We start from the raw sequence: 11,927 nt of genomic DNA, 5'->3' as shown, positions 1-11,927 counted from the left end.
CTTATTTCTATTCATATGTCTTGCATCTCTCTATTATTATTTTTTCTCAGTTCAGAATCAGATGCGCTTTATTGACATGAATGTTTCAAGAACCTGTTCACCCACATCTGTGAACAGTTTGCAATAATAGTAATATGAACATTATTTGGTATGAATATTGATATAATTTTGTATTATATATAATGTGTGTGCTCTGTGGTGACTTTAACATTTAAATTTTAAACAGAACACATAAAAAATCTCAGACAAATATTAATGCATCATCAATATATTTTAGCTCAACCACATAAAAAATAAAATAGTGTAATTTCTGTGTACAAAAATGTACATTTCTTTCTTTATGGACAGAACAGTCTTAGATTTAATCGACAGCAGTTATAACAATGAAAAAATGCAATCAAATAATACATGATTTATCAGTTTTGAACCCATTATATTGGCATGTTGTATTTACAGTCGCTCAGCATATCACTGGGGTGCAAAGATGCATGGCCATTTTTACAACTGCAGGATTTGACATTCATGCTCGTTTAGTGCAAAAGACAGGTAGTGCACATGGTTTTCCACACCAACCAAACGTATATAAAACAGTATCTATTTCACCCCAAAATTGAAACACACAAAAAAGGAGGGCTATTTTTAGGACCACAGATTTTGTTACATTATTTTCATTACAATTAAGTGCATTTCCCTTCTATTTTAATTAGTCAAATTCTCATTAGTGTACACTTTACAATTGTATATTGTTTAAATGTATATTAAAGTATTTGTTCTATTGCCTGTAATTTAAGTAACATTTAAAAAGACAAAAATAACTTAGTGCTTACTGTTTTATGACTAATGAAATAATGAAAAAATTACTGCAATTAAAATTCAATATTACATAATTGTTATGATAATAAGGGCACAATTTTCCGCTCAGCGCGCACACACACACATGCACGCACACACACGCACACTTTGAGGTGAAATATAATGGCCACATGTCTATACTTGCACCATTTACTAGCAGTTTCTTTGAAACAACGGCATTTTTGCCTACTGCTCAAGAAGGAAGAACCTGCTTTTACACTACATGCACATCTTTTACAATCAACTCTCACTGAGGTCTTCATTTAAGGCAAATGTCCACGTCAAACACTCAGCCTAGAGTGGATTTCTGTGCCTGATGATATAACGCAGACCCAGCTAGCACACAAAAGGAGACTTCCTCCCGGTGCCTGATTTAGCACTGTCAGTGAAGGCCTCTAAAATCAGCAGCACGACCCGGAAAACATGTCCAGCATTTAAAGCAGTGTACAGTATAGCGGCAGATTCTCACGACTGGCCCACCATAAACATGTCCAGTAATGTGTGTTTTACGATCATATGTCCATTCCTTCAGCTGCAGATTCAAACGGTTTCATTCGGCCCGGCACAATTTCCACCCCTTCAGTGAGGATCTAAAATGCTTTCAGATGTCCTCTTTGCATCCAAGAATGCGGGCTGGATCTTTTTGGTTCTCTGAATTTCTTGTATTTCTCTTTTACCTCCAAAATGTTATGTCTTGTCATTCAGTCACACTGTCCATTCTGCATCTACCTGTAGGGTTAAATAAATGAAATTCAGTTAATGAACTGTCATTTAGTGCTCATAACACACACGTCGGTGAAAACAAACAAACAAAGGAAACACTCTTATTTTGAACACAATCAGCAAGATATCTGTGAGTGCAAACACAAACCACTAAAGAGAACACAGATAAGCTAAAAACTAAATTATGAATGGGTTATAACAAGTTCTACATATTATATATATATAATTTGGGCGAATTTCTGAATTTAAATTTAAATAGAGCATTTGGTTCAGACAATAGAGTTTAGTGTTTTAGCAATTGAGAAAAACTGTAACGTCACCAAAGAGTGCTTGTGTTGAATTTGTTCTAACCCTAAATGGAGAACTTGTTCATACAGCTCTAAAAAAATTAAGAGACCACTGCAATTTTTTCTTAAATCAGCATCTCTACAAGTATGGAAACCATTCCATTCCAATGTGTGTTGAATTCCAACACAGGCAAACCTCATTCTACTGAATGAGGCGCTGATTGGGTGATCACCTGAACCAAATCTTATTTAATAAGGAAAAGTATCAAAACACTTCTGTGGTCATCACTATCCTCTTGCAGTAGGACCAGCTGGATGGCAATCAGTAAATTATGATTTAATTTTCAACGTTAAGATTTAAATAAAGACCTTTACTTTCCTATGACATTTTACAATTTTATACATTTCCATAAGCATGAATTTCCACAACCCTCCTGTGAAGTTGAATTTCCATTAATTTTCTGTAACCCTTTACGTTAGACATATTCCTGACTTTCTACAATTTTATTTATTTCCATGAATCTTCTGTGACTTTTTATGATAGTATTGATTTCCATGACTTTACTTTAAGATTGTTTATTTCTTTGATTTTGAGCTTTAAAGGGGGGTGAAACACTCAGTTTCAGTCAATCTCATGTCAATCTTGAGTACCTATAGAGTAGTATTGCATCCTTCATATCTCCGAAAAGTCTTTAGTTTTATTATATTTATAAAAGAAATATAGGCTGTAACGAGTCTTTCCGGGAAAAAAAAAAGCCTGGAGGCGTAACGTGTGGGCGGAGCTAAAGAATGACGCGCAAAGCGGTCACGTCCTCAAGCGTGGAGAAACCCATGGCTATGGATCTCAGCTAATAGATATATGATCCAGAATCATTAGGAGGCTGAAATAAATTGAACAGGAGAAACAGCAACAGCAGGATGTCAGTCTCTGTGGTATGTAGTGTATTTAGGGGCCTGTCAACATTTGTGTGTGTTTATTCGCAGTTTATGAGGACATGATTCGGTTAAAGGGGGGGGTGAAATGCTGTTTCATGCATACTGAGCTTTTTACACTGTTAAAGACTTTGATTCCCATCCTAAACATAGACAAAGTTTCAAAAACTAATGTTGGACGTTTGATGGAGTATTTCTGTGTCAAAAATACTCGTTCCGGTTTCTCACAAGTTTTGGAGAGTTTTTTTCGAGTATGGGTCTACTTGACGTTAAAAGATCGGAAGGTCCTTGTATGGGCCGTACGGGCTCTTCTCCTGGTAGGGTGCGCGCGCACGTCACTAGCGCGAGAGAGGAAATGCACGCTGTAAACAGTCTCTCGGCTGCAGATCCAGTCATCCGTGAACACTAATGTCGGTTATAGTCCGCGCCGCGCTCCACTTCATTCTTCTACTTTGACATCAAGCGACTTCAACGCTTTAGCACAGCATTCCGGGAAGGCAGCGCTGCATTTGAACCGATTTGAACGCAGAAATGCTTCAGTCGCATCGCAAAGTGGATCTCCACACTCCAAGAAGTGTGTTTTTGACGGAGCCGTCCCAGTGATAAAGGTTCGGACCTGCTTTGGAAGCAGCCGGTAAGTAAAACTGCTTCAAATGTCTATGCTGTGCTTATCGTCGCGTATGTAAACATCAGTAAACGGCACGATCGCGTGCTTCATCATTCAAATGCGCTAACGGACCTCATTGCTGTTCTATGTAACTTATAACGTTACACTACTCTGACGTGCAAAACCGTTTTGCTTGCTACTAAGGTTTGGTCGCATACAATAGTCCATAAACCGAATCATGTCATGTTGACAGGCCTCTAAATACAGTACTTACCATAGAGACGGACGTCCTGCTGTTGCTGTTTCTATTTCAGCCTCCGAATTAGATTCTGGATCATATCTATTAGCTGAGATAGCGATGGGTTTCTCCACGCTTGAGGACGTCACCGCTTTGCACATATGTCATTCTTTAGCTCCGCCCACACGATACGCCTCCAGGCGCTCGTTTTTTTCCGGAAAGACTCGGTACAGCCCATATTTCTTTTACAGATATATTAAAACGAAAGACTTTTCGGAGATATGAAGGATGCAATACTACTCTATAGGTACTCAAGATTGACATGAGATTGACTGAAACTGAGTGTTTCACCCCCCCTTTAATGGACTATTGTATGCAACTAAACCTTAGCAGTAGCAAGCAAAACGGTTTTGCACGTCAGACTAGTGTGACGTTATACATAGAACAACTATAGAGTAACGTTAGCGCATTTGAATGACAAAGCACGCGATTGTGTCATTTACTGATGTTTACTCATGCGACGGTAGCCAAGAGCAGAGACATTTGAAGCAGTTTTACTCACTGGCTGCTTCCAAAGCAGGACCGAACCTTTATCGCTGGGACCGCTCCGTCAAAAACACACTTCTTTGGTATGATTTGGTAAAGTCCTGACAGCAGTGACCGTGGAGATCAACTTTGCGACACGACTGAAGCAATGTTGTGAAGCTTCCCGTCATTTCTGCGTTCAAATCGGTTCAAATGCAGCGCTGCCTTCCCGGAATGCTGTGCTGAAGCGTTGAAGTCGCTCGACGTCACCCATAGGAATAAAGTGGAGCGCGGCACGGAGTGTTTACGGGCGTGCATTTCCTCTCTCTCACTCTAGTCACGCACGCGCGCACCCTACCGGAAGAAGAGTCCGTACGGCCCATACAAGGACCTTCCGCTCTATTAACGTCAAGTCGACCCATACTCGAAAAAAACTCTCCGAAACTTGTGAGAAACCGGAACGAGTATTTTTGACACAGAAATCATCAAACGTCCAACATTAGTTTTTGAAACTTTGTCTATGTTTAGGGAATCCAAGTCTTTAACAGTGTAAAAAGCTCAGTATGCATGAAACCGCATTTCATGCATAAACCCCCCCTTTAAAAGTTATGACCTATGATTTCCATAACCTTTCCTGGCCTGGAAATCAAAATGTTCAATTATTTTTCATATTTCCAGGTTTTTCATCAATCTACATTCTTATTTTTTTGTTGCTTCTAGCAGCTTAAGACATTAAAGACAGCATGCTGAGGAGCATGTGGAGGGTTTCATGCAGTTTCCCAGCAGGCTTCACAAGGGGCGCTGAGAGCACATGCTGAATTTCAATCATTATTTAACCAGACAGCTATTTCTGTCTCATATTGATTTATTTTCCATTGACAGTCTGTCAGGTCAACTTGCAGTCATATATAAGCTGTCTGCATTATATAAAATAAAATAAAAAGCACCAGACAAATGCTTGTAATGATGCCATCACAATGCGTATTATTTTTGGAATACACACCTACATCCAGCCTCATTCAGCACAATCATAAAAAAGCCAATCAGAATCCAGCCTGTGTGACTGTACCTGTGGTCAGGGGGTCAGAGTGTGACACTCGAGTGGTAGATGTCCAAGGAGAGGAGTTTGGGCCCGGGGAAGAGTGGAGAGGAGAAAAGGAAAGTGAAATGGAGGGTTGGATTAGGAATTCTGTGCGTCTATACCTGCGGGGGTGAGTACCAGCGCCTGCAGGATGTCAGACAGAGAGATGATGCCCTCGATGCTGGAGTTATCGTCCACCACCACCAGCCTGTGCACCTGCAGGACACATCGATTACACAATCATGTTTAACTTGAGCGCTGTGATTTTAGAACGCTGTCATACACGACAGTAAGATGTCCGTCTGGTGCATTTTCCAGAAAAACTATGGAAAAGCAGCACAGTGGAGTGTAAAAATAATGTGTTCTTTGTGAACGGCCCTAAAGTAACTCAAGTGCTTGGCATTTCAAGTGGAAGTTGCATTAGTCTACCCTATTGTGATATATCCGAGTGAAATAGCTTCTCAAACTAGAAAAGAAATGTAGGGCGGGACTTGATTTTGTCCATGGGGAATTGATTGGATGGTGGTGCTTTGCTAGAGCTGCGATGTCATGCGAGTGACAGGTTGTCCCGCCCTCGCACCAGTAAACCTGTCAGAGAAGAGACGTCACTGCAAGAGGGAGGGGACGTTTTTTTGATTAAAGATTACGAGGGCACATGAATAGAAAAAAATTGCATTAATGCATTAATAAATCATTTATACTAAATATTGCAATATTCCATAAAAATAAGAAATTTCATGGTAACTTTAATAAAGTATTAAATTAAGATTATATTCAATGTTGTGAATCTGTGGCACACTTTCAATTACCAAAGAAAACACTTTTGAATCGTGCTGTAGACTCCAAAAAAGAAGAAGAACAAAAACAGCATTTAAAGTAATGCACTTATAACGGGAGCTGACTGGAGGTTAGAGCTAAAAGTAGAGCTGTGCAATATATCCAAATATCGCAAATGTACATATCGCAATGGCAGGCAATATCTGAATGATTTTAATAGGCTACATCAACATTGTGAAGAGTGTCCGTTTTAGTTCGCATATAGCAGAGAATAGACTGGGCACACGACTGTTACTTATGGGACTTGCTTGACGTTAAAAAGAGTTATTAATCGCAATAATTTGCCAAAAAACAATAACTTGCAGTCTCGCGCTGTCTGACACACACACACACACACACACACACACACACACACACACACACACACACACACACACACACAGGAAAGTGAACGATAAATGTTTGATATAAAACTGCTGGTCACTTTCAGAATGCTTTCTTTTCCTAGAAAGAATGTGAAACACAAATTGTTTCATTCTCAGTTTTAATTTTATTTAATTTTATATAATTTAAATAGATTTTACCAACTAATAGCAATATCGTATTGCATATCGAATATCGCATTATTTAACAAGATATTGCATATAGCATTTTTCTTCAATATCGCACAGCCCTATTTAAAAGGTGCACTATAGCCCCTTTCACACTGCAGGTCGGACCTGCAATATTCCCAGAACATTGCCGGGTCGCCTTCTGTGTGAAAGCAACCACGTCCCGGAATTGATTACCGAATTGAACCCGGGTCGGGGACCTAGTAACATTGCGGGGTGCGATCCGGGACGAGTGCTGTGTGAACAAAAGCCAAAACTAATGCCACAACGTGTACGTAGTTATCGTGCGACTCCTAGAGCTTGTTTTTTCAATAATACAACCTGCAGTGCCAGAAGAGCTCGGTGTTTTAAACGCAGAGAGTGTTACAAAAGAAACAAAAGAATTTTGTATTTCTTTTCGTATACAAAAGAAACTAAAATTAAACAAACAAGAAATGTGCGCAAACTGGACACAAGTCGAGACCACGGAGCTCCTTACTATCCGCACTGAAGCTGAGATCGCTCGCCATTATACGTCACATCCGGATTTCACGTGTCAACTCGATCCGGGACCGTTACGGGTTGTGTGTGAAAGCGCACATATTACGGTATTTCGCTGGCAGTGTGAATGGACCAAATCTAGCGGCCCGGGAACTAATGCCGGGTCGTATTATCTGTGTATTTGCAGGAATCGCAGTGTGAAAGGGGCTTATGTAACTTTTCTAGCCGCTAGAGGCGGAACCGGGCGTTCTATGGGGGCAAATGCAAGAAAAAGCTCCCTCAGTTGATACAGTAAGAATATTGTCGAAACAGATTTGGCAGATTTGTAAATTTGTGTCCGAGTTCTGGAGCGCGTCAAATTTAATAGCGTGTTTTTGCAGCTGTGAGTAATGTAGCCAATCACAGATATAGTTGTTGATCTCTCAAACGTGTTCAGAATCCCACCGCTCAAAACGCTAGAATTTTTGGCTATTCAATGCTGAGCTAATGCCAGGCTCGCGAAACCTCTTGTTAACAAATAGAGTCAAGACTAGATGCAAGTAGCCTAAGATATTTATTGCTGAGATTTTTATAACATTATTTTGTGTGATCGAGATGAACTGACAAAGCAACAGCATTTTAGTGATCATAGCGATCTTGGCTCACTTTCGAGGCTACAGTCTATAACATTAATTGAATATAATTATTGTTGCTAAGATAGAAATGTAACTCTGCTCGAGATATAAGCCTACATATCTTCCTGAGACCCAGAATAAAGGTTTTATCTCTGTAGAGGACATTATATTTTAGCAAATTTCTCTGACATTATACACAGTTTTATGTCTGGAAAACAGGACATTCTTATGAAAATATTATTACACATCTTTTCCAAGCAGGAAAAGAATCGGGATAGGACTTGGGTGTTCATGGATGCAATTATTAATGTTACTGTAGTGTGAAGCAGAGCAGGAGTGTTGTGGAGCTGAGCAAGGCCGCTGGAGCGATTGTTAATAAGATGAGCACAAACACGGAGCGCGCAGCCGGACTTTTATTATTCCACAGATGTTGGCGCCATTTTCTGCTAATGAGTATGAGGTAACACAGATCTGTTTATCATATCAGAAGCATTTAAGTGTGTTGAAGATTATGTTATGATGTTACTCTGTGTGTTTGCTCAGTGGCTGCTGTGACACTTGTTGCACACTGCTAAAAGTAAAGCGCTTCTGCAGAATAAAACCAGAAACTGAGAAACCAGAATCATTAACGCAGATATGACTCCCTCATGTCCCAGTCCCATGGTTAAAATAGCAATTTTCTCACGATTTAAAAATAGTTGGAAACATTTGAGATATGGCAAGTACTCAACTGAACAAAATATATAACCCTGACCTAGTGGTTTTTGGATATTTTACTGAATTTTTTTACATAGTGCACCTATAAAAGCACAAATGTTGTCATTTCTTACTTGAGGAGTATAGTGTCTAAACTGTCCATTTCTAGCGGTGACGTCAATCAAAGTAAACAGTGTGTACACTGAGTAAATCTCACCTCAGCTTTGACAATCCTGTCCACTATAGTCTCCAGGGTCTCGTGCCGATAACACTTCATAACCCCCTCGAAGTACTGCGAGCGATGCAGCAGAGCCTGAGTCACGGTGATGTCCAGATTATTGTATGTCTTCTCAGCAGCCAGATTCTACACACACCCACAACACTAATGAACAAAGAGCGATACTACAGGAACCGCCACATCCAGCTAAAATACACACTACACAACTACATATCACTTGTCATTTGTAATTAATCCTAATAAATAAACCATGTTGTGCTGAAGCATCACATATGTATTGCATGGAAATACATATGTAACACAACTTGCTTAAACAGAGCTTCAGGTGACTTCTACATGTACATTTTTACCCAAAGGACTACCAATAACTACTGTTAAAAAGTCAGAGGTCAAATATATATATATATATATATATATATACACACACACACTTGGGTTAATTTATATATTTAAGAAATATTTGCATGTATATACTGTATATTTATTTATATAATTTTTACTATATATAATATTTTTTTTAAAATATATACATGCATGTGTATGTATTTATATCTACATAAATATACAGCACACACACATATGTAATCATAAACTTTTATTTTGGATGCGATTAATCACAATAATAAAAAAATAATAATTATTATTATAATAAATCAAATTGTATAAATATATTTACTGCTATTTAAATTACTACTTTTCATTTATTTGATCCAATAAACGCAGCTAAAACCTTTGAACAGTAATGCATTTATGTACACATTTCTCCAATAAAAATGTTAATCGTTAGACACAAGCAATTAAAGTGCACAATGAAATTAATTATTTTTAGAAAAACAAAAAAAAAACATTGAAAAGAAAAATGAATGTAGAAATATCTATGACTTTACAGGAACAAAACCCCCCACCCCAATTTTAATTTTAACTTACAAAAACTCTTTCATAATGAAAGTGTGGTAAAAAGTTGCTTTATTCTTTAAGTAGTTATTCTTTAACTTTCAATAGTATATTAAAAGCACAACTTACAATGACATCAAATTTGGAGTAAATGTCCACAACCTTTCCTTTGGGAGGAAAAAGATGGAAAGCAAATATGAGTCGTTCAAAGATGTGTACAATGAAAATGGGTTCCTAAGAAAGGCTTGACAGAAGAATGATTACAGTACATGAACTAACCGAAAACTTATCAATGTGTGTTATTACCTGTAACATCCACCACTGGCAGGGCAGACACTCTCCTCTCCACAAACATGCCCAGTGCTTTAATAATGGGTGTATCTGGGTGAATGAAAGCAATGTTGCTGTACGTGCCAATGCCCAGCTCCTCCAGATTCTGCCTCATAAAGGCTGGTTTGGGCATCTCGCACACCTACAACATCAACAGGACGCAGCATAACTCAGGATGATTAGAGGCTACTTGTTTTCTCTAACCTTTTCCTAGTTTGTTTTGTTCAATACGCGTAAAAGACCAATAAGCCAAAAGTAAGCGGTATACTCACAAAAAGCTGCAGAAACTTGAGGATTCTCTTGTGTGTGAGGATATACAGGGCGTTTCCTGTGACTGGATCGATCACTGGCAAACGATGGATCTTATTTTTGATGAGCGAGTAAACGGCATCAAATATACTGGGGGAGAAAAACTGCAGTTACAAGAAACCGAACATTATGAAAAAATATTTTAAGTTATCTAAAAACAAATGCTGAATTTGTTTCAAGATAATTTTGATAGAATGTTCCTCAGTTCCATATTTAAGAAACTCTTTAAGATCTGATCCTATGTCCTGACATAGCATCACTTGGAAAAACTAAGGTAAACTACATTGGCAATTCAAGGGGAACTTGATAGCGTCAGTTGATCAGATTAAATAGAGTTTCTCTGATCTTCAAACTATACGTGAATGTTTGCAATGTCTCTATTTCTGGTGCTAAATCCATTTGGAGATACTTTTATCTTTAGGGAGTTGGTTTGCTGCATCTCGCAGTCAGGGGAAATTCCTCTATTGTCTTTAGATGCTTTGGTAAGTGGTAACAACTTTAAGGACTGCCTACAAAATGCTTATAAAATAAAAATGCTGTTTGCTACTGCATTTCTCAATAAAGAATCTTTCTGAGGATACGCCCGAGTCTCCAGGTATTCGTTCCATGTTTCCTATAGGTTCATGCATCATGCTATGAAAATGATAAAACACGGTCTACAAAACTATGACCCAGTGTCTCACCTTGCATCTGGAGATATGTTGACTAAGGGTTTAAAAGTTTCTTGCAAGTAAAGTTCTGTTGGTAGAAGCAGAAATGTAAAAAAAAATTGAAAGCACTTTAAAGTTAGGCAAAAAAAGAAAATTCTGTGATTATTTACTTAACCTCAACCCCTTTTTTTTTTTTTTTTTACAAAAGGAGAAATTTCCAGACATGGGTGTGAGTAAATAATAGCCTTTTTTACGTGTACCGTCCCTTCACAGAACAATTTAAAATCTGTATAAAGGCCTATTGTGTGACAGTTACATAACAAATGAGTGTGAGAACAGAAAATGAAAATAGTTAACATATTTACCTCTCCAAGTCTCAATTTTATGCTCTTCCAGCTCATATATTTGTACCTGGGGCACATATTACAGAATATGACTTAAAATGTTAAAATGGACAGACATTCATCCTTCAGGTTCATTAAAGGTGCAGTGGCAGAAGCCCCTTCCATGACGCAAATTCACGTCTGTTGTGAAGTGAATGTCACGTTTGATTGAAGCGAGTCAATTCAAAATGTTCAGTGCACCTTTAAATGAATTCATGCAGGAGAAATGGCATAGCAAAAAAACCAGCCAGCACTGTTTCTGTGATTACCTGTGATCATCCTTACCAGTGGTGATTTGTAGTATCTGTGCAGTATGATGATGAAGTCTGTGATGGTTAACATTCCTATTGAGAAAACATACCATCATTAGAGTAAAACCTTCTGTTAGCGTGCCGCTTAAAGGAAAAGGATCTGTACCTATGGATTTTTGCAGAGTTCACCCATCATTCACAAAGTTCTACACATCCAATATCTTTTACGTATATATTTATTTGTTTTAAATTGATTATCAGCTACTAACAAGAGTGTAGTACTCTACTTTAACTCATTTTACAATGTTTAAATTCACTTTCCCCTAAAATATCAACACAGAAAATGTGAAAAAACGTCAGGAGATTCCATCTGGGCCTGCTTATACCTAACTACAATAAAATAAAAATTAAAAACCCAGACAGGAAGGAGAGAGCAATGAATTTCAAA

At 38.2% G+C, this 11,927-nt stretch overlaps 1 protein-coding gene and 1 long non-coding RNA gene across 6 annotated transcripts in view; one reads left to right on the top strand and one right to left on the bottom strand.

Annotated features, from left to right (window-relative positions):
• LOC137090257 (uncharacterized) overlaps positions 1-11,927 on the top strand; it is an 82,763-nt gene that overhangs the window by 488 nt on the left and 70,348 nt on the right. The window lies entirely within an intron of this gene.
• Positions 253-11,927, bottom strand: part of prkag2b (protein kinase, AMP-activated, gamma 2 non-catalytic subunit b) — a 53,071-nt gene continuing 41,396 nt past the window's right edge. For 4 of the 5 annotated variants that reach the window (XM_067454143.1, XM_067454144.1, XM_067454146.1 and 1 more), the window contains 9 exons: positions 11,514-11,572; positions 11,211-11,256; positions 10,879-10,933; positions 10,159-10,285; positions 9,863-10,028; positions 9,686-9,723; positions 8,642-8,788; positions 5,369-5,462; positions 253-1,581 (listed from right to left, as the gene is read on the bottom strand). In XM_067454143.1, the coding sequence (XP_067310244.1) occupies positions 1,550-1,581; positions 5,369-5,462; positions 8,642-8,788; positions 9,686-9,723; positions 9,863-10,028; positions 10,159-10,285; positions 10,879-10,933; positions 11,211-11,256; positions 11,514-11,572 (764 nt within the window). In that variant the 3' untranslated portion in view covers positions 253-1,549. Of the gene's footprint in view, positions 1,582-5,234; positions 5,463-8,641; positions 8,789-9,685; positions 9,724-9,862; positions 10,029-10,158; positions 10,286-10,878; positions 10,934-11,210; positions 11,257-11,513; positions 11,573-11,927 lie in introns of all 5 variants that reach the window. The other variant, XR_010907833.1, reaches the window with a different exon arrangement.

The sequence above is a fragment of the Pseudorasbora parva genome, chromosome 9 (assembly GCF_024679245.1).
Source record: "Pseudorasbora parva isolate DD20220531a chromosome 9, ASM2467924v1, whole genome shotgun sequence".
NCBI lineage: Eukaryota > Metazoa > Chordata > Actinopteri > Cypriniformes > Gobionidae > Pseudorasbora > Pseudorasbora parva.
Note: the sequence above shows the minus strand (reverse complement) of the source record. Positions and strands in the feature narration are given on the sequence as shown.